Source organism: Octodon degus, unplaced genomic scaffold (assembly GCF_000260255.1).
Source record: "Octodon degus isolate 3935 unplaced genomic scaffold, OctDeg1.0 scaffold00024, whole genome shotgun sequence".
Taxonomy (NCBI): Eukaryota; Metazoa; Chordata; class Mammalia; order Rodentia; family Octodontidae; genus Octodon; species Octodon degus.
Genome location: NW_004524600.1, coordinates 10,072,867 through 10,095,372, shown reverse-complemented (window position 1 = coordinate 10,095,372; position 22,506 = coordinate 10,072,867). Strand labels below are relative to the sequence as shown.

The 22,506-nt window shown below is 43.1% G+C and overlaps 1 protein-coding gene across 4 annotated transcripts in view; it reads left to right on the top strand.

The window, feature by feature from the left end:
* Window positions 1-22,506, top strand: part of Map7 (microtubule associated protein 7) — a 181,811-nt gene that overhangs the window by 132,907 nt on the left and 26,398 nt on the right. For all 4 annotated transcript variants that reach the window (XM_023712236.1, XM_023712235.1, XM_023712234.1 and 1 more), the window contains exons 4-7: window positions 8,956-9,119; window positions 10,269-10,386; window positions 14,716-14,826; window positions 20,302-20,415. In XM_023712236.1, the coding sequence (XP_023568004.1) occupies window positions 8,956-9,119; window positions 10,269-10,386; window positions 14,716-14,826; window positions 20,302-20,415 (507 nt within the window). The remainder of the gene's footprint in view (window positions 1-8,955; window positions 9,120-10,268; window positions 10,387-14,715; window positions 14,827-20,301; window positions 20,416-22,506) is intronic.

Below are 22,506 nucleotides of genomic sequence, written 5' to 3'. Positions count from 1 at the left end.
TTAAATTATAGTTGGAGTATTTTTTTTCCCCTAGGTAATTTCATCAGACTTCCTTTGCCCTTCCAATTACAATTTTTTAACTCTGCTTTTTACCTGCTGCCCTAATCTCAGTGTGTTCAGGACCAGCAGTGCTAGTAAGTATGGTCACGAGACGGGTGATCCCTTCCACCCGGCTTGGAATAGTCATCCCAAGACGCTGACCTGCACCTTCTTATCAATTATCAAACAATCAATAATGCACAGCCCTGGTTAGAGTTGTGCACAAAACTCCCCAATTTGTACTTCACATAATTAGGACAGTCATTTGTTTTGACAAGGAATTTTCCTTTTTAGAGATCGTCCACACACATATACAGCATAGATAGGTACACACACGCGTAATAATATGTGTATATACATTTAGGCACAAGGGCATTATATATAAGGAATGGTCAAGATACACAGTGATGTTTAGTTTTTTTCAATCTATTACCATAAAAGATACGTTGCCATTTCACCTCCTCACTATACTGCCCCTCATGATGAACACACCTGTCTGTCCCATCATTCTTTTTTTTTTTTTTTAACTTTCTGCAAAGCGTTATTCCAGAAGGACTTAGTCCTTCTTGGCAGCTGCCTTCCTCATAGTGGCCAGCATGTTGCTCAGCTCATCGCGCTTTCTCTTGGTGCAGATGTGTGTCCCCACCCTTTTCTCTCTTATTTTTTTACGGGACAGGGGATTGAACTCAGGCCCTTGTGCTTGCCAGGCAAGTGCTTACTCTACTGAGCCATGTCCCCAGCCTCCCCCTTTTCTTGATGAACTTGAGGGCACCTTTGACCTTGGAGACCTTGAGCAGCTCCATGACGCAGCTCATAGGAGGCGAAGCCACACACCTCCCGATTCATGTCCCACACGAGATTGGTGTGTTTGGTGAGACATCCTTGACGGCGGCTGTACCTCAGTTTGCTCCATTCTTAGTCATCCTGTGGCCCTTGTAGCGGAGGGCATGGCTGCTGTCCTCCGATGGTTGCTGTGGCGGAATGCCCCATCATTCTTGCCACTTTCTGAAGCAGTAGCTCTAGAAGTTCCCTTTCATGACTGTCTTTGTGAAGTGTGATCCCAAAAGTGATAAATGCTGAAAGAAAAAAAAAATGGGTGTTGGGGAGACAGCTTGGGAGTCTAAGCACCTGCCTGGCAAGGTCAAGGACCCGGGTTTGATCCTTGGTACTGCATGCCATGCTGGCCCTGGAACCCTGGGCACACTGTGCCAGCCATGGAAACTAGGCATGATGGTACATGCCTGTAATCCCAGTAGTGCTGGGGAAGCTGAGACTAGAGAATCACTACTAGTCCGAGCTGTGTAGCAAGACCCTGTATCAAATAAATAATTTTTTTTTAAGAAAAAGTGGCAAATGCTGCTGCCCAGTGTTATTTGGTGGAAGGGTAGGGCTGTGTCCTCGCCTCCTTACTCGCCAGATCCTCCACTATGCAACTTTGGCTCTTCCCTAAAGTCAAAATGATCATGAAAAGTAAATGTCTTGAGCTGGGCAAGATGGCACACACCTATGAGACTAGCACTCAAGGGGCTGAGGCAGAATGGCAGATGTGAGTTTGAGGCCAGCCTGGGCTACGTGGCGAGTTCAAGGCCTGTCTGAACTACGCAGTGAGACCCTGTCTCCATTAAAAAAAAAAAAAAAAAAAAACATAAATGTATTGAGGCAATTCAGGACATTGAGGCACCCGTAACAGCACAACTGACTTTTCCAGAAGGGGACTTTGAGAATGGCTTCAGAAAGTAACAAGGACAATGGGACAAGTGGGTTTAAAGCAAGGGTGTGTATCTTGAGGCAGGTTGGTGGGGATGTGTCCAGTTTTAAATTTTTATTTATTTGTTTATATGTTGAATACAGGGTCTAGCTACGCAGTCCAGACTTGTAGTGATCCTCCTGTCTCAGCCTCCCCAACACTGGGATTACATGTGTGCATGGTGTGCTTGGGATTCTGGGTGGCATGCGGTACCAGGGATCGAGCTCAGGTCCTTGCGCTTGCCAGGCAGGTGCTTAGACCACCAAGCTATCTCCCCAGCCCTAAATTTTTAAAGTTAAATGCTCACTTTGATTTTTGATCACACCATTGAGGAAGCAGTCTTTCCCATCCACATGTCAAATAGTTGATCTCTGGCGGATCTTTGCTCAGTCTTGGTGTCCAGGTTTCCTCAAGTTGGCTCTTAATGAATCTGTACAATCTGTACAGCTCATAGAGCTGGCAGGCAGATGATAGACAGCTTGGGGTTCAGAGTGTCCCTGTGGGAGGAATATGAACATTCAGATATCCCAGGGAGCTGCATCATGAGTCACTCTAAGGCCTGGAAAGAATGCTTATCACCTGCTGAATTAGGTAAGCAGAGCCTGAAGCCCTAACATAAAACGTACAGCTAAGTACTTTTCTCTCTCAAATTTACTTTGCCTTTAAGGTTAAAAATAAAAAGGATCATAAAACTTGAAAAAAAGAAAAAAGCCTTTGAAGCAGGTGATAATAAAGCCTTGCGAATGTCATCAGAAGTCCAGCACCCTCACATTTGGGTGTACGACTTATCCCAGAGGAGCAGGGGGAGCATTCGTCATGAGGAAGTGTCCTTCATAATGGCCCATTGTTTGTGTAGAGTCTGCCAGCCTGGAGTTGGCCTAACCCCAGTGTTCTCTTGTGACACATCGAGCTGGTTGCCTCACTCCTATGTGTCTAGCTGCTTGTAATAAAATAAGTTTAATAGCAGAGTCTGCCTCGTAGAGTGAAGACTGAGTGTAAATCACTTGGAGTCAGCACCAAGAGCTGACAGCATGGTGACGATGGTGAGGAAAAAGAGGGTGACAGGTCATGGAGGCCCCAGCACTCACGTTGGTGCTTAGAACTGGGGAAGCCTCATGTTTCTCGGCTAAAGGTTGGATGGAAGTAGATTAGGGCACAGAATTCCAAAAGCAGCCCCTAGTGTGTCCAGCAAAACTCCATTACTTTAAGCCTGGCCCTGAAGGTAAGAATTCTCTTTGTTTTGCTACCTTATTTCAAAAATCACTCAGCTCATGTACAAGAAAGGCTCTTGATCTTCCACGTGCATATCCTGTAGAAACAGCCAAAGTAGGAAGGGCCCCTGGGGCAGGAGACCATGTTGTGGGCTCCTTCTAGGTTAGCCTTCCTACCAGGTGGTTATCCACTGTGTAATATTCAAAGAAAGGTTCAAATGGAAGAATAATTTAAATGAGCACTAAGGCCCAACATAAATCCCTTTGTTGGAATTCATGTACTCTTTTAACTCTTTAGTTGTTTAATCAAACAATCTTCAACCACCTACTAAAGCAGGCATTATGAGCAGGGGGAAGAGTTCCCCTGTATGTAAAAGCAGGGCAGTTTTGATCTGGACTATGTAAATGGAGATAGAAGTGTAAACGGAATCGCTTCCTGGCCTTTTGGCTAAGATCAGGTAAAATCTGAATGGAGCTGGCTTGACTGTGGTCTTAGAGGAAGTGGCCTTTAACAAGGAATTGAAGGACAGTAGAAGCTTGCCAGGTAGGCAGAGGCATTTTAGACATAGGTATCTTTATAAAGACTCATGATCGTAAAGCCAACTAAGGAACTGAGAAGGGAAATGTGAGCTAGCAGGTTTTCCTAATTTGTGTTTTAGGAAGCTGTCTCTGAGACTAGGGTATAGGATGGGAACAGAATGAGCTAGACCTTGGCCGGGTACAGTGGCGTACACCTGCACTCCCAACTACTCGGGAGGCTGAAACAGAAGAATCCCAAATTCAGTCCAGGCTGAATGATTTGACCCTGTCGCAACATAAAAAGTGCTTGTTATTTCTTAGGTTCAATCCCCAGTACCAGCACCACCAAAAAGACTGGACACCAGAAGGAAAAAGGATATGAGAGAAAGCTTAACAGTAGTAGCAGGACTGCAGAGACTGGAGTCACGAAGTCCCTGTGAGCGAACTTGGGAGGGCTCTGTTGCTTGGGTGTGCTGAGCTCCAGGGCAGAGCATCCTGGAGAGTGAAACTGAGGAAGACTCTTGACATTGTAACTGGATTGTTGATCTCATGAATCTGTTACCAGAATGCCAAGCAAGTTCTGGCTTAGAATAAGAAATGTGCAGCAGAAAGCAAGGCTGCATGATAGCTCCAACTGAATATTCAGATGGGAATTTGAGGCAAATGGAAGTGAGTGTGGAGACAAGGTTGTGTAGTGACTGAGAATACAAGCTTTGGGCTCCAAGCTAAATTTAAACCCAACTCTTGCCAGGTGCAGTGGCACGCGCCTGTCATCTCAGCATTCTGGAGGCTGAGACAGGAGGATCTCTCAGAGTTCAAGGCCAGCGTAAGCTCTGTAGTGAGTTCAAGGTCAGCCTGAAATGCAGTAGTGAGACCCTGTCTCCAAAACCAACCCCTTCTTGCAGGCTCTGCTGTCTTGGGACCATCATTTAACTTCTCTAGCTGTTTTTCCCCATATTTTTCTTCAATTTCATTTTGTATTATAATATTCTCACAATTACTACTCTGTTTTTCCAGTACTGAGGATTGGACCTTCACCCTGAACAACAGTCCCAGCCCTTTTTAGTTTTTATTTTGAGACAGGTCTTGCTAAATTGCTGCCTTCTCAGGGTTGGCTGGAAATGTGATCCTTTTGCCTCAGTCTTCCATTGTTTTCATTTTCCAGACAGGTATTTGCATTTTTTATTTGTTTTTATGCTTTATTCATAAGTTTGTTTTTCCTTCCCTTTTTCTTCCCTTTCCCTCCCTCCCTCTTTTTGTCTCTCCCTTCCTTCCTCCTGTGTCCGCTAGAGCTCAAACCCAGGGCTCTGCATGCTAGCCAAGCACTCAGCCCTTAGGTTTGCTTCTGTTAAACACCGTAGCTAGATGTTTTTGTTTTCAGCCAAGTCCAACAGTCTGGAGCCAGGGAGATAGCTCAGCGGTCTAAGCCTGTGCTTGCCTGGCAAGCACAAGGACCAGGTTTGATCCTCGGTAGAGCATGCCATGCTGGCCCCAGAACCAGGCGTAGTGGTGCAGGCCTATAATCCCAGCACAGGGGAGGCTGAGACAGGAGGTTCTCTACAAGTCCGAGCTGCATAGCAAGACCCTATATCAAATTAATTTTTTTTTTTTTAATCCCAGTGTCTTTGGTTTTCCACACACACACCCCATATTGAACCTCACGTAATGTTGATCAAGTATGATACCCCGAGCTACACTCCCAGCCCTTGTCTTGCTGAGTTACCCAGGCTGGTCTTGAACTTGTTACCGTCATGTCTCAGCCTCGTGGAGTAGGTGGGCTTGCAGGCGTGTACCATTATGCGAGGCAAAACCTTGATCTTAATAAGCTTGATTTTATTCCTAGCTCATCTTTGAAACCATTTTGTCCTTATTCTTCCTTGTCATGGGATGGAGTTATTGGTGGGCACAGGTTGGTGGTGGTGATGTGTGAATTACTTTGAGGCAAACAAAGCATATTCATTCTACACTTCCCCTAATTAATTTGGAAGCCATGCTGCACTTCCTATTAGTGGTGACCCCCTCACTCTCATTTCTTGGCTTTAAATGAAATTAGTGTTTCCTACACAAGTGCTTTAAGATAGGCCCTGAAAAATATTTTTGCTTCTCTGTGTTTAAATGCCCTTATTTTTCATTCCTATAGTGCCCTTCCTAGAAATGCTGAATTAGTTTAAACTGGTCGATTCTGTGTTTGAAAGCATTATCATTTAGCACATGTATTCAATTAGTGTGCTCACAGTAACCAAAAAAAGTGACATTTATTTGAATGTGAGTGATCATGGTAGATGTTGAGATGATGCATAAGTGTTAACACTTTAGCATTCAAAATCAAAACAAAAGACATAGAACAAAAACCTGGCTGTAATCCCATACAACCTCAAAGGTAAAAGCAAAACTTGAGTCAAGAGGGCTTAATATGAAAAATTTTGGAGATCATTTTGCTCACTCTCTAGGTTAGAAATAAGAAAGTCTGTTCCTTACCCCGGGATCACACAGCATGAAGAGTACTCAGGTGCTCTGAGCCCTGCTCATTTTCCGACTCTAGCATAGTCCTAGCTACTGTGAAACCCCATGTTACTTGCATATCTTTAGTGTGAAACCAAAGGGGGATGTTGGTGGCTGAGCACTTGCCTAGCACTTGCCCAAGTTTGATCCCTGGTGCCACACAGAAGGGAGAAGAGGAGGGACAGAGGAAAGGGAAGGGAGAGATGGCGTAGAGAGAACAGGTCTGCATGCTTCTGAGGTCGAGCGGTAACGTGGCTCTCTTCTCCGAATGTCGCCTTTTCTTTTCCCTCATGTGGCATGAGACGTGGGTGAGGCAGACATGAGCCTGAGCTGAATGTGATGGGGTGGGTGGGCACCACCCACCCTGCGTACCCCGAGTTCTCTGTCCTTTCTGTGTTCTTCCCATTCGCTACATGCTCTATGACGCTATATGAGTTAGGATTATCATAAAAATTCATCACCGTTGTTCGCATTTGTGAATTCCCGCTCAATGCGTTCACCGTGCTGAGTTCTTCCTGCATTTCCAGGAGCCCACCTAGAGCTGTCTCAGGACTAGGAGGAACCAGAACTGTGGAATTCATCACTTGTTCAGTGACCGGTGCCTGGCAAGTGGCAGGGTGGGAATGGACTCAAATCCTGTGTAACCAGAAACTGTTCCTCTACCCCAGTACCCTGCTTTTCTTTTTTGGGGGGAAGGGTCTACAAGGGGGTTCAGGGTCTCACTACTAGATCAGACTCATAGTGATGCACCTGTTTACAGCCTCCCAAGAGCTGGGATTACAGGCCCGTACCACCACGCCCAGTCTCAATTGCCATCTCAGCACGGGCCAGCACGGCAGGCCTGGGAATCGAACCCCTGGCCCCTGAACCTGCTTGCAGATGCTTTACTCTGCTGAGCTAGTTGGCCAGCCCCTTTTTTTTTTTTTTTTCCCTCCCCTGCTTTTCATCTTAATTCCTCTCAGTGAAAAAGTGTCACTTCACTGTGTTTCTACGTGAACTCGGGACTGAGAGTGCATTTCCCCTGGGTTTGGCCCTGACCCATTGCGGCAGTGTCATAAGAATATCTTGGTGGCAACAGCTCAGACATGGATTGACTTGTATTGCACAGCCTCCAGGGGGTTTTCATTTCAGATATTATGATCCCATAATCCAGGGATGAATTATAAGTTCATACTTCCCAGTGACTCCAGAAGCAGTTATTCACAGCTTGGATGTGTTCAAGCTGTGAAAGGTAACAGGGAGAGCATGACCTTAGCTACACAGAAATTAGTACATAAGACATGCAGAAGTTGAAGGCAGGTATCAGAAAAGCACCAGTGAGCTTGAGAAGCCTCGGAGCTTCTTTTTAATCTGTTCTCAAAAAGGAAGACTTTCTTGCCCATTTGTGGCCTCTTGATAAGTTCAGCTTTTATCTTCTGGAGATAAATTTGAATATTACCATTAAGTTATTTATGACTTACTGGATTTTTTAAAAAGAATTAAAAAATAGATCAGACATTAGAAATGAAACACAATTTCAAAAAAAAAAAAAAAAGATTACAGGTCTTTCTTAACATCAGTGGCCACTTGTATCATGTGTACCTGTGAGGCTTATTTTAAAAGTACAGACTGGGGGGCCAGCCAAATAGCGCAGAGGATTAAAGCACCTGCTTAGGCAGATGCGGTGGCTGGGGTTCAGTTCCTGCATGCCGTGCCGGCCCTGCTCCTGGGGAGCACTTGATTGAGACTGGGTGTGGTGGCACGTGACTATAATCCCAGCTCTTGGGAGGCTGTAAACAGGTGGATCACTATGAGTCCAATCTACATAGTGAGACCCTTTAGACCCTGTCCTAAAATACAAAGAAATAAAAATACAGATTGGGGCCGGGAAGATAGCTCAGCAGTCTAGGCACCTGTCTGGCATGCGCAAGAACCTGGGTTTGATCTTCAGTACCGCATGCTGTGCCAGCCCCGCTAGCCACTGAAAGCTAGCATGGTGGCTCATGCCTATAATCCCAGCGCTGGAGCTGCTGAGACAGGAGGATCACTAGGAGTCCAAGCTGTGTAGTGAGACCCTGTACCAGATAAATAAATATCTTTTTAAATTTTTAAAATAAAAAAAAAGGCATATTACTTGTGAGGTTCCAATGTAGCTGAAACACGCATATTGCATACACCCACACACTTGAATGCATATGCTGGGCTCTGACCTGGATTTAGCAAATCTGAATGTGAGGATCGGAGCCCAGGAATTTAGATTTTAAACAGATAGTCAATTTGCCCTATATTCCCCACCCCAGGACATCCAAGATAAGGATACCTTATCTTCTGGAGATATATTTGAATATTACCATTAAGTTATTTATGACTTACTGGATTTTTTAAAATAATAAAAAAATAGATCAGACATTAGAAATGAAACACAATTTAAAAAAAAAAAAAAGAGGTATCCTGACATGCATTTCAGTTATGAAGCTACTGCCTTAAAGAATGGACCCGCTGGGATTAAAAATGATGGCAGTTTCCACCAGGGCAGTAATCAGACCAAAGATAGGTGAGCGATGTGGTTTGTTAGGAAGGAATCTGGTTTAACTGGAGCTGAGAGGCTGTTTTGAAAGCAATGAGGAGGAAAGCCAAACAAGGATATCAAAGGCAATGTCAGAGTTGAAGACAAAGCATGCAACATATAGGCCTTATTCTTTGCCAGCCAGGCTGTCTGTATTGGTTCCAGAAGACTAGAGTTTGGTGCACCTCCTTTGACCTCATTGCTAGCATATTATCTCAAAAAGGTAACCACGTGGTAGTCCTCCCTTCCTGGGAATCTGAGGAAACCAAACGCCAGCCTTGATCAGTACAAGTTCCCAGAACCTGTCTTTGTAAATGTGAGCCGCTTACACAGCCCTGACTGCGCAAAGTCTAAACCTGCCCTCGTTGGATTTCCCTGCTTTTACCCTGAAGCTGCACGAGAAATCGTCTGGCTGGAAAGAGAAGAGCGAGCCAGGCTGCACTATGAGAAGCACCTGGAGGAGCGGAAGAAGAGGCTAGAGGAACAGCGGCTGAAGGAGGAGCGGAGGAGGGCTGCGGTGGAGGAAAAGCGAAGGCAGAGGCTGGAGGAGGATAAGGTGAGCCAGCCCAGGGGAAGACCATGGGCAAGACGCAGCGCACTTCCTGTAGAACTGTGCGGTCACGTGTCCACGGGGGGCCACTGCAAGGTTTCAGTGTAATCAGCTGTGTAGTTTAGGCACAGGGCTCGGCTGGGTAGGTGGCAGGTCGCGATTGGACTGATAATTATTAATAGTCACTCAACTGTTAACTGTGAACAGTTTTTGCCAAAATAAGCATTTAGACTCAGAATGGGTAAGTTATACAAGGTCATATAACTCCGTAAAGTGATAGCATCATCATTTCTTTACACACATTCTCAATTCTGAATTTCATTTTTTTTTTTTTTTTAATGTATTTGGCACAGGGTCTCACTACACAGCTTGGACTACACAGTGATCCCCCTGTTTTCAGCCTCCCCAGCACTGGGCACCACACCCACTCTCTGTTTCCAGCTCAACAAGCCCAGAGGTTGGGCCAGTGCGGATGTGGTGCCAGGGATCGAATCCCTGTCCCTGCCCTTGCCTAAGCAGGTGCTTAGTCCACTGAGCTATCTCGCTGGCCCTAGAATTCCATTTTTAAAAGGTGGTACTATGTGAGCGCAGTGCCGTGGGGCATGCCAATAATCCCAGATACTTCAGTAGAGATTAGAAGTTTGAGGCCTTTCTGGCCAGTTTAGTGAGATCCTGCTGAGAGGGGGGAGGGGGAGCAGAGGGAGGGTAAGCAAGCTCAGAGATAAAGCACAGCTGAATTCAATCCCTGGTTATGCAGGGGGAGGGAGGGAGAGATGAATGGACGGACAGACAGACGGATAAGCAAACATGGGCCTGAAACTATAGTTTAGTGATTGAGAATTGGTCTAACAGAAGTTCATTTTCTGGTACTGAAAAAAGTAAATATAATACGGTGCCAAATGTATCAAGCCTTTGTTTAAGACCTGCACTGTCCTGCTGCTGTGTGTCACTGAAAACGTCACACCCCGTGAGGGCCATTTATTTGTACCAATGGCTCTATGTACTGGGACCTAAGGGTTTTGGTAACCTTGAAAGATGGATGTTTCTTCATCTTAAGGTAAGGCACAGAAGTTAGGAAATAGTTTAGCAAGTGCTTCCCGGCTTACGTTGGAAAGGCAGTGCTGAGTTTAACCATCGCCCCTCATTCCCATTAAGGAACGTCTTGAGGCTGTCGTCCGGCGGACGATGGAAAGGAGTCAGAAACCCAGACAGAAGTACAACCGGTGGTCCTGGGGAGGCCCTCTCCACGGGAGCCCCCGCCCCCACAGCTCAGGTAAACACCAGGAGACCGCTTCCAAACATCGTCTTTGTTTTTCTCCCAGATTGCTTCTTTCTTCTAAATCTGTGTTTGCGAAACAATCCTGCTGAAATCATTAAACTGTAATTAAATGATATTTCTCCTATTTGAGGATAAGAGGGTGATGAAGATTAAAAAGATAGGGTCCTTTCCCTTAACACAGTCTACTCTTCCCGTTCATTACAAATTCAAGAGTAAAATCTATGCACAGTTTTGAAAACTCGCTAGTCTCAGCTCTATTTGAGTAGTTCATTTGCCTAAGGGCTTTGAGATTACAGAATAAATTAACTAGTTTTATCCTTTTCTCTGGAAGAAGCAAAGTGATGTTAACAGGTCAAAATCAGGACAGTGAGCCAGACATTCCGACCCTGAGTGTATGTGAGAAAGGCTACAGGTGCCTTAAGCTAGAAAAAGTGGATATCTGAGCTAGTTCTCCTCCCTAAACAGACATAAAATCATACTGAAATTTGGACCTCATGCAAGGCTTTATTTTTGTACTGTAAATTCAATACACCTTGAGTTTTACATAGTATGTCAATTCTTTTTTGTTTGTATGAGTCAAAATTTTTTTTTATTATTTATTTTGAAAAATCATGTCTCACATTCTGTCCCCAGGTGGTTTTGTTGAGTCATCATTCACCTTTCTCGATTTAGCAGGCCTGGACCACTTCAGAACCTTGGGTGGTACTAGAAAACCTGGTACAGACCTCCCTGTGATTGCTGACTGCCACCCTGTAGCTTGCACTGAGACCCAGGGCCAGTGCATCCATAGCTGGACCATCGCCACTTAGCAGTAATGCATGCTTACTGCCCTGCATAGACCTAGATCTGGGATCAGCACAGTGCTTCTTAAGTGTGATAACAGGACTTGGGTGACTTAAAGGTTGAAATAATTATATGCAGCATGCTTACTTTTTCTTAAGATGAGCATTTTGGATAAAACCTTTTTAAAATGTTTTTTAGGAAAAAAAAAATTCACTTGGAATCCGGGCATATCCAGTTTAGCTCCCTGATCTTCGTCTGCCCTTCTGGCCTGCTACTGCAGCTGTTTTTAGCCTGACCTGGCAGCTGTGAACTCTTGTTTGTTTGCTGTTTCTTTCATGCCTCCTGTTCTGTGTATCTTCTATAACCCTTTTGTTAAAAAAGGAAAATCTAATGAAGAGCGCACCTCACTTTCCTATGATGAGGAGCTAACTTGGAGAATACTTTTTATTCTCCTTGGCTCTTTTCCACCCCATATCGAGTCTGTGATCATGGAGACTGTTAACATGTAATATTTCATCCTTTTGTTGTTAATTTTCATTTTGTCTTTGAAACGTTCTCGTTATGTAGTCAAGCTGGCCTTGACCTTGGCATGTAGCCCAGGCTGGCCTCAAGTTCACAAGACCCCAGCCTCACATGTCCTGTCTCATCCTGGGGCTGCTTTTGGGTCTGTATTGCAGAAAAGACGTCATGTTATATGTTTTTATGGCCTTTTTTTCTTTTATTTGGCTTCATGTTTTATATGTGTGTCACACAAATGCAGTCTGTCACAGATTGTCAAACATTTTTAAGAAAAAATAAAGCTGGTCAGCCTTAGTTCTTGCTTCCATGCTGAGAGGTTTATATGACCGTTAGCTCTGCTACTCACAGCAAGAGAAGCCAGGAATACATTTGCGAGTTGTTGAATAAAATCTACTTTAAGACCTCTGAATTAAATCAAATTGCTGCTGTACCAGAACAGAGACATTTGTCTGAAAGTAATTTGAATGTAACAAGGTTTTCCAAGACTAGAAAGTGAGTGACTTTTTGTGATTTTGAGAGTGACATCCAGGTCTCATCCTTTTAAATGCCCTTTGCTAGGCAGCACCGCCAGTGTGCTCAGTGGGCGCCCAGGGTAGTTTGCTGAGAACAAACAGATCCTAGAAGCATTCATGTTAAATCAGTATCTTGTACCACCCTGCCACATCAGCTAGAAATGAAAATGTTTTACTTTTGAAATAGGTTCTTTGTCAGTCTTTTTGTGAATCCATGTTTTGTTCAGTGAGAAAAAGAAGGGACTAAAAGTTGTCTCATGTATTAAATAGAATAATATGTTAGGGCCAAGGAGATAGCTCAGTGGCTTAAGTGCCTGCCTGGCAAGCGCGAAGTGCTGAGTTTGATCCCTGATACCACAAAAAAAGAAAAAGAAAAGAAAAAAAAGAACAATATGTTGATGCATATCTCCATTCATATTAACCATTGATTAAAGATTTAGTTGACTTACTATACATGATATTTTGGGGAATGGGAAGATCTGGATTAGCTCCTTGTTTTGTTCCACTTATCCTGAAGCCAACTTTTTAATAGTCTGTTGAGAATCTGTCTCAAGGTAGGTGTGCGTGTACACACAATTTCCCCTCTATCTAAAGCTTAATGTATAAAGCAACATCAGGAAATATGTTGCTCTAAATGACCTGGACATGACTTGTTTTATCCTTCTTTGTGTCCTTTGTCCCACATTTCATCATTTTGAAGTGCCTTGTAACGTTTCTCTAAGTCCCGGTTAAAGGCAAAAATGTCTCGTATTGATTTTAACTTATCACCATTGCACTGTAAATGATAACCAAATGGTTAGTCCATGGGGGGAGTTCACTGCAGGTGTGTATTGCCAAGATTAGCTGGACGGATAGGAGCTGGGTGCCAAGGGCATCTATCACAAAGAATGACTGTTTTGGTTTTATAAGCAGCTAAAGATAGAAAATAAAGGGCCAGCCAAATAGCTCAGCAGATTAAAGCTCCTACAAGTAGGTGTAGGGGTCAGGGGTTTGAACCCTGGGCCTGCCAACCCCAGTCCTGCCATGCTGGCCCTGCCCCCAGGGCACGCTGAGATGGTGATTGAGATAGGGCATGGTGGTACATGCCTATAATCCCAGATCTTGGAAGGCTGTAAACAGGCAGATCACTACGAGTCCAATCTAGTAGTGAGACCCTGAACACCCTCTAGACCCTTCCCCAAAATACAGAAAAAAAAGAAGATAGAAACTAAGACATGACATTATTTCTGTAATGTAAGTTGTTGTAGGCCAGAATAGCCACTTGCCTACTAGACAAATATTGTGAGATTTATAACCTTTCATTACACATAGTTGTGTTCAGGGAATATGCTTTGTGCTAATTAGCACAATTACAAATTGTTCCACTGTACAAAGAACAAATGAACAGAGCCAATTTTTGTTTTTTATGTGATTTCCTTTCTGATTTGAGCTTCCAGAATTCTTTTTAAATAGTATCACTGTATGATGAACAATACTGTTCATCAATTTAAAATTCCGATTTTATTTCTGTCACTCTCAGTTCTATTGGGCAAGTTTATGTGCTGGCTTTACGCTGCCGGTCTCACTACACTCATAGAGCACAGAAGTGTGGTTATTAGTAGATTTAAAAAGAGAAAAGATTCAATGGCTGCTCTTGCCACACGGAGTACTTCTTTCTCTTTCTTAATTTTATTTTGTTTTATGTATTTAGTACAGGGTCTCACTACGCAGATCGGACTTGTAGTGGGCCTTCCTATATTCAACCTCCCGATGGGTTTTAGGCTCGTGCCACCACGCCCCGTCTCAATCGCTGTCTCAGCGGACCCCATCTGCCTAAGTAGGTGCTGTCATCCACTGAGCTATCTGGCTGGCCCTTTCTTGATTTTAGAACCATCCTTCTACGATAAAATGTAATTCCTGAGTAAAATGACTGCAGGTCCAGAAGTATCCTCAAGCACACAGAACTTGGTGTGCTTTTGGCAGAACTGGGGATTGAACTCAGATCCTTGCGTTTGCCAGTCAAGCGCTTATCCTACTGAGCCATCTCCCCAGCCCAATAGAGAGAGTCGGGACGGGGGCGCGAACCGGCGACCTCACGCTCCAGAGCCCGCCGCGCTAGGTCGCCGCCTCTTGGTGTGCTTTTACCATTGCCAGTGTGAGCAGAAGAATATTTTACCAGCATGGTTGCCTCCCCTGGTTCCTGCATTCAGAATTAGAAATGTGTCGGCCTCCCCTGTTTCTGGATCCCTTTACTTCCGGTCTTCGGTCTTCTTCCACTTGTGCTATAACAGTTCCTTGAGTTTCAAACTGGTGGTGCACGGAATGTTTTATTTTACGCTTTAAGAAAAACAAATGCTATTTCTAGCCTTTAAGTTACCTTTAACGTGTCCACTTAGAAAACTGTGCTATTGTGCGAGATCTAGCAATAGAGCTGAAAGCATCCAATCCTAGTTTTTCCTGCCGTCAGTGAACTAAGAAATTGCACTCCTGCATGCTGGCTGTCAATTAGCATTATCTTCATTTGTTTTAGATCCAGACAGGCGGTCAGTTTCCACCATGAATCTTTCGAAACATGTTGATCCCGTCATTAGCAAGCGGCTCTCCTCCTCATCAGCAACTTTGCTAAATTCTCCAGATAGAGGTACAGTCAAAAGGAAAACAAAAAAGTGTTCTTAATGTTTTTAATGCCTTTTTTTCTTTTTTCTGGATGTCTACAGATGAAAATAAGCATCTGAAGTTGCTTTCCCTACATTTCTTAAATAGGAAGAAAAAAACTTCAGAGTAAAAAAGCAATAAACGGCTGAACAGCAGCATGTTCCTTGCGACAAGGACATTTCTCATTTTAGAACGTGGCTGAATGATTGCATTTAGCAGTGATGAAAGTGGTGCTTCTCTCAACCTTTTAGTAAATGAGTTTACAGCTGCAGAAATCACCCCCTTATCTACCAAAACGCAGAATGCTTTGATGTGAACATTTCTTTCCCTTCAATTATGCTGTCTGGCTTTTCATCTGTACCTTGAGAATTCCAGGTTCTGACTTTCCACGGAGAACGTTTTGTGATTCATGTTGGTAAATTTCATTTTGTCAATTGATTTCTCATTGAACCAAGCATTTCTTGCTACATTTCATGTGTGTGGTTGGGTTTTGGGTGTCTGCTCATTTCCGCTAGAGGGATTTGACCTAACTTTAAGGATGTCCTTGCAGCTTCCTGAAATTTGATAACCACAGTCCTCTAGTTGACATCTTGAGTTTTATTCATCCTATGGATTTACAGTACATGAATGTTGAGTTATTTATAAAGGGAAAACTTTATTTTGTAAATAAAAGGAACATTAAGCTTTTGAAAAAAGCTACTTGTCTAAGATGATTTTAAATAAAACCAAAGAATTACTGTGCAGTATTAAAGCATATGCTCATTAAAAGTAGCAAATTGTGATTACTTTAAAGTTTTAGTGTTTATAATCTTTAAAAAGAATGTAACGTGTGCATGTTGTGTATGTGTATTTGTATATTTTATATTGTATTAAAGCATTGTGATGTCATTGTAATGTATAATATTATATGAGTGTGAATGTTATTTTATAACTAATCTCATAAAGCAGTAACTGTCTTAATAACTTCCTATTCTTGCCTCTTAACCCAAAATAATTCTTTTTTAAAAACTTAATTACCTAAATTACTGATACCAGCTATGTAGTCATTAAGGATATTTCATGTCAAACTATTTTAATTAAAATTTCATAAATATCCTTTATTTTGAAACCTAGTCCCTTCATATTACATGAAGTATGTACATGAATGCTGATCTTACAGTTTTCTGTTCATCTTAATCACCTGTGAACCTAGGTGTGGAGATACCACAGCTAGAACTTTAGAGTACTGTTGAGTTAAGCCTTGCCTAGTACCTCCTACAGTCCCATATCTGAAGTTGGGGCAAGTTTGGAAGTACAGACAGTAGGCTGGACAGTGTCTTATCCACGTCTGTATAGAATGACAATGTTAAACTGTTTATATCGATTTCTTAATTTAATATGTCTTAGAACTGAGACAGATACATTAGATGGATTGTCTTCTCCGCTGGGATCATAGAGTCCTCCAGGAGCTGAGTTCTGACTTCAGGTCCTGCTGGTTAATGACTGCAGGAGAGGCTTGAGAACCAGACTAAGGCTCTCGACCGCGTGGCTGCCCCACAGCGCCTGCAGTTCTTACCTTCCTGCATGTCCCTCAGGAGGCTGACGCTCTGCACTCTTCCTTTAGATAAGTTAAAAGTGCAGTTAGGACACCAGCGACAAGGAAAGCTGTATACTTAGTTTATGGCGGGGGCCAAAGACCGCCTCTGAACCTCAGTGCAGGCCTAAAAAGCTGGCTGTTGAACTGGACTAAGAGGACAAGAAGGAGAACATTGAATTTGAGAAGTGGACTCCCATATGCTAGAGAAATATTAAAAAAAAATAAAAATAGGTAAAACTCTCAGCAAGACAGTAAGAGGCTTAGGCCTCTTAGGAATAAAAATTCTGGGCTGGTGAGATAGCTTAGTGAACTAAGCACCTGCTTAGGCAAGTGCAAGGACCAGGGTTCAATCCCCAGCACCACATGCCATGCCTGCCCCACCCTCAGGCGCCCTGAGCCTGTCAGGGGGGCACACACCTGCAATCCCAACACTAGGGAGGCTGAAACAGGAAGATCACTATGAGTCTGAGCTGTATAGTGAGAACCTGTACCAAATACATTTAAAAAAAAAAAAATCTAAATTTGAATTTCTGTAATTCAGAAATATAATTCCTGGGGCCGGGGAGATGGCCCGGTGGAATAAGTGTTTCCCTGGCAAGCTTAAGGGCCTGAGTTCAATCCCTGGTTCCAAAAAAAAAAAAAAAAAAAAAGAAAGAAAAGAAAAGAAATAGAATTCCTTCCTACTGCCTATTTTTAAAAGTTAGTTGTATTTTTTTATCCTGTGAGAAAGCATTCTGATTGAATTTTTCAGTTACATTCCTCCGTAGACCAATGCGTGCAGCGGGTCTGGGCATCATTAACAGACTGAGGTTTTTCTCAGCTCTACAGCAGCAGCCTTCAAGCTGATACAAACCTGAGGTTGAAACGCCATGAGGGTTGCCATTCAGCTGGCATGGGGCCAGCCGCCCCCTCTGGTTATTAGTATACTGGAATAGCATCATCTCACTTGGCAGGAGCCCCTTCCCCTAGATGTGCTTGAACTGGTCCTCAGAGCTAACGGAAGCTGGCCATTGCCCTGTGCCTGTGTCCTACCAGTTTTTAAATATTTCGATTATTTTAGTGTTACATGGACTGGTATCACCTGGATTGAAGCAAATCACCAATCATAAAGAGTTCTATAATTGTTGCAACAAAGAAAATACTGCCACTGGAGATTTTTGCATTAAAAGGACATATCAGTATCTTTATGTTACTCATTTAACCAGCTTTTTCAAATAATGAGCAACAGTTTGAAAAGAATAAAACTAAAATTGCCTACTCATTGCTTAGAATTAATAATTTATTTCCCCCAGAATCTATATCAAAGAACACAGAGATGGCCAGGAGCTAAATATTGCCCCAAGCTTTTTTCTAATTAACCAGAGCGATGCTTTTTGTTCTTATTTGCATTAATTGCCAACACTTACATGTGGAAGATTTCAGACCACTGAGACTTCTTTCAATGGAGGAAAAAAAAAAGAGAGAGAGAGAGAGAGAGAGAACCTGGTCACATTCGCCTGACTTCTGCTTGGTGCCTTTGTCTGGAGCTGAACAGTGATTTCAGGCAAACGTAAGGAAAGCGGTGGTGCAAACAGCGTAATGTTTGCCAGAACGACTCCTCTTCCTTATGTTAACCCGCATGGCCCCAGCCGCCGTTGTGTGTCTTCCCATCTCGGTGGTCTGTTCAGCACTGGTCAGCGTCGTGTTAAGTGGGCCAGCATCATGCAATTCCATGAGTGTTAGTATCTAATTGGTCAAAAAATCAGAGCCCTCTAGGTGAGAAGAACAATGGACTGCGCTCCTTGGCTCACTTTCTCAGATATGTTACCTGACAGAAGATGCCTCTGTTCTCAGTTAGGGCGTTAGTTACTAACCTGGGAGGAGTAGAAACATGTTTCGGCAAACACTCAAACACTCACAGTGCAGGCATTTACTTCACAGGTATTAAAGTAAGTTTATGATGATCTTCATTTGAAGCCAAGCCTGTGTTCGATACCCTAAAGACTCACAGGAAGAGAGTAATTACACTTCCTAGTGGAGCAAAGAAAACTTAGTCTTTCAGGTGATAGTTCTGAGTCTAAGCTGCAGTTGACTTAGTTTTCCTAGAAAAAAGAAACATTCATCTTTCTCCCTTCTCTTATGTGTCGAACATACAGTTCCGTTGACGGTGTTCAGTTGTTCCTGATCACTTTCTCACCACTGACTCTGATCCGGGAGTATGTTGTAGTTTAAGCTTGGATTGTAGGCTCTTAGTACACACTCTCGCACACTGCCTTCCAGTGTAGGTAGTGCTTACTTACCCCTGGCGCCTTCTACTAGCCAGAGCCGTTGCAGTAGTTTTCAATCTTTGTGTGTGTATGTGTGTAGGTGTGTGTGTGTCTGCTAACATCTTAATGCCAAATAATATTTAACTACAAAGACTCCCAGTAAACATAAAATCTAAAGAATAATTCACTACTTCTTAAATTCACCAGAGTGTTGATCAAAATAGTCACATTTTTAAAAATCAAGTTATTAAGGAACCTAGGGGTTGGTTCTTCCTCCCACACAAGCCCGCAAAAATTTTTTGAAGTAGCAATATTTAGCAGTGTATGAAGGAAAAAAAAAAAACCACTTCTGAACTTTCGGGGGCCTTCCCGTTAGTTGGGTTGTTTAAGTGACTGCTTAAACAAAGCAATCAGGATGCTGTCGTTGGATCCCCAGATCCTTAAGCCTTACCAGACCTGCCCTGAAGGCATCCTGAGCCAGCCCAAAAAAAGCAACACTTTAGCACTGTATGGTTTTTATTAACTAAAACTAATTTCCTAGAATTAAAGTATCATTCTTTAAGATGACAGTATATATAAGAACACCCACTCTGGGGGCAAAGGGACTCACATCTGAGATTTATGGAGCAGAACTGAGGTGGCCCTGTCGGGTTTTACATGGTTTGAAAGACTTTTATCTGTGACTGGGAAGTGCATTCCAATGCAGAGATATGTGATCATCTTAGTGGTGTCTGCAGGGATGCGCCAGCTTTAATATTGGTGTTTTTGGAAAATACCTACTGTGTGTCCTTGGGGCCTCACTGGAAGCCAGCAATAAGCAAAGAGTTAATTTATAATTATAATGCATTTCCTAATGCTGGCCCTACCTAGCCCCAGTACAATTTGGGGCCATATGTGGCTGCACTATTTTACATTTATTGTCCAGATACTTTAGACCCCTACCAGCAAATCATCAGAATGTTGGCTTTTCTACTTAATTTTAATCTCACTTCACCATTAATCTTGATTCTCAGCCATGATTTTTCTATTGTGGTCAAAGGAAGAGACTTGGCTCACCAAGGAAAATGGTCAAAAGGAATCCCATATAGAACTTTGCATTAATTTTTTTTGTTTTATTATGTCTAATCACAATTGCCCAAATAGCAATTCATGGGGATCTAGCATAGCTTAATACTGAACTGGGGACTCAATCTAAGTCTAGTATTTCGTTAACTGGCCAAATCTCTGTTGGTGTTTGTTATTCCAGGTTCTTATAAAACGCATGTCTAACGTATCCAGTCAGTCCATGCCCATCCCATGTGGCACCCCCTGGAGTAATCGGTACATGCTAAATCTGTAGATAAAATGATATTTCTACTTGAAGGTCTGTTGACTACTAAAAGAGGGTGATTAGCAAAATTCACAACTCAAACTCCTTTATCACCTGCCACAAGCTTACCACCCTGAAGCAAGGTGATGCTTGTGGACAGCTGCTCCCCTGGAACAGGGTTCCTGAGTCCTGACTGGGGCCCGTTGTCCTCTCTGGAGAGCCTGATGTCTCTTGAAGGCCTGGTCTGTGGAGGCGATGGGTATGATGTTCTGCACCCTCTTGACCCGAGAAAGGATGCTTCTAACATCTTCCTTATGTGGTGACATTTAGCTCGCCGCCTGCAGCTCAGCCCCTGGGAGAGCAACGTTGTTAACAGACTCCTGACGCCCACACATTCGTTCCTGGCTAGAAGTAAAAGCACAGCTGCCTTGTCTGGAGATGCAGGTAAAGCCATCCAGGTAGAACTTTCCTAGTGAGGTAAAGCCATCCTCTTGGGGCGTCTCTGTGCTGCCAGTACTCATCCACTGCCTGCTCTGCTTTTCCTGATGTGTGCTTCCTTCTGCTCCAGTGGAAATGTCTGTTGGTGTGGTTTCATGCTTCTGGCATTGTTTCCGCTTAGCATCCACCTTATGCCTTATCTGGACACCAGACGCCAGGCAGACAGAGAAAGGCCCTCTGTGTCATCAGGCGACTTCAACTGCCTCTGTTCATGAGGTTACCCGAAAAAAAGTATCCCTCATCTACTTTCCTTTCTGCCCCTGCATCTCAGCAGATGGTGAAAAAGTAGATATAATTTAATACTTGGTGTCAATATGTTGAATTAGAAAGAAAAAGCACAAGCCTCTTTTTTAAGTATAGTGTTTCTTAGTGTGGCTGTGTGGCCTCGCTGCTTACCCTCCTTGTGCCATCTTTATATGTAATCTAGAAAGAGCACCCTTACAAAACTGTAAAGACTTGCAAAGGCTAATTAGAGTGTGCTTATGGCTTTTATTAGAAGCATGCAAACTTATCTAATACCAGCTGGTATAACATTATTACCTACTTTTTGAATTGTAAAACACTAGAATTAGTCCCATGGCTCATTGAGTTAATGAGAAGTTAGTACACAGCTGTATCTAGAGTTGGTAAGAAAAGTCCACATAAGACTTTTGGTAACATTTCTTTTCTGATAAATAGATCAAGACTTCCCAAATCTCTCAGGGCACAATTGGTGTATCTATGTAACTAGTCTAGCAGCCCTCAGCTTTGGTACTTAGAAAACTACTTAGAGTCTTTGAAAAATTCCTTTGCCTTCACAAGCGTCTTCATGTTTGCTAGCGTGCTGTACAAATAGTAATTCTAGGTGGGTTTGTGGTACTTTTATCCATGGTGCCCAGTGAGCTAATAAATATCAGTACTATTCTCATAATATCCCTGGAGGTCAGTCAGGAGAGCAAAGTGTGGGCATTCCCGCCTTGTTGTTATGGAAACTAAGTGTAGTGACCATAAATGACTTACATAGAGCCACTCAGGAAATTGTGAAGTGGATCTTAAACACGTCCTCCATCCCCTCTTCAGCACCTCAAGTCATGCTTTGTGTCCAGTTGTGCAATCAACTCACCAGGCCCCAGTGTTCTCTGTTGTCTGTAAAAGAATTTCTCTGTCAGAACTCTTATACTTCATCTGAGAGTTTTCTGGAGGACAAAAATGTAGCTTGTTTTAAGATTAAAATAGTTTAGCTTTATGTCAGTGAATTTCATACTTTCATGCAAAGTATGGAGGTTTGTCCATGTCAGGGAACCTCTGAGACTCTTCTCACAGGGCCTCCACATGCACAGCCAGCATGCATGCATGCCAACCCCCACATCATACGCCACGCAGTGCCAAAGAACCACTTCAAAGCTGATAATGGTCCTTCTTCGCTATCTCTGTCATCACTATCTCTTCTCAGTTCTCCCACTCTTCCCCTGGTCTTTTCCAACACCATTTCCCCACTTCCTACCCATTGATTGTACTTGCCCGTCTGCCCCTCCCTCCTGGTTGTTATGCTCGGTCAAGGTGCTTTTTGTCTGCAAGTCGGGTCTTGGCAACTTTTCTGTCCTCCTTTTCACAAATTGCTGCATTAATTTATTTTAATGTGAAGTAGTTCATAGCCTTTTCTTGAGTTGCCTATTTTATTAATATATTCTCAAGATCACTGTTACCAATTGCATTAATAAAGCTTATATTTAATGAAGTAAAATTATGTGTATCTGCAAACATTTCCATTTCAAATTATATGTATTTCTGTGTCCTCCAATTGGCTTTTTGTTGTTTTTGTTTTTGGCGGAACCCAAGGATTGAACTTAGGCCCTTGCACTTGCCAGGCAAGTGCTTATTCTTATTCTACTGAGCTATCTCCCTAGCCCCTCCAGTTGGCTTTTTGAAGATACTTTTTTAGTTACTTTTGGGTTTTGTGTTCCCTTTGATTATTCTTGTCTTTCCATTTTAGTTCTGTGTCTGACTCCCTCTTATTCTCAGATGCCATTGGCATTCACAGTGGTCTCAGGAAATGCT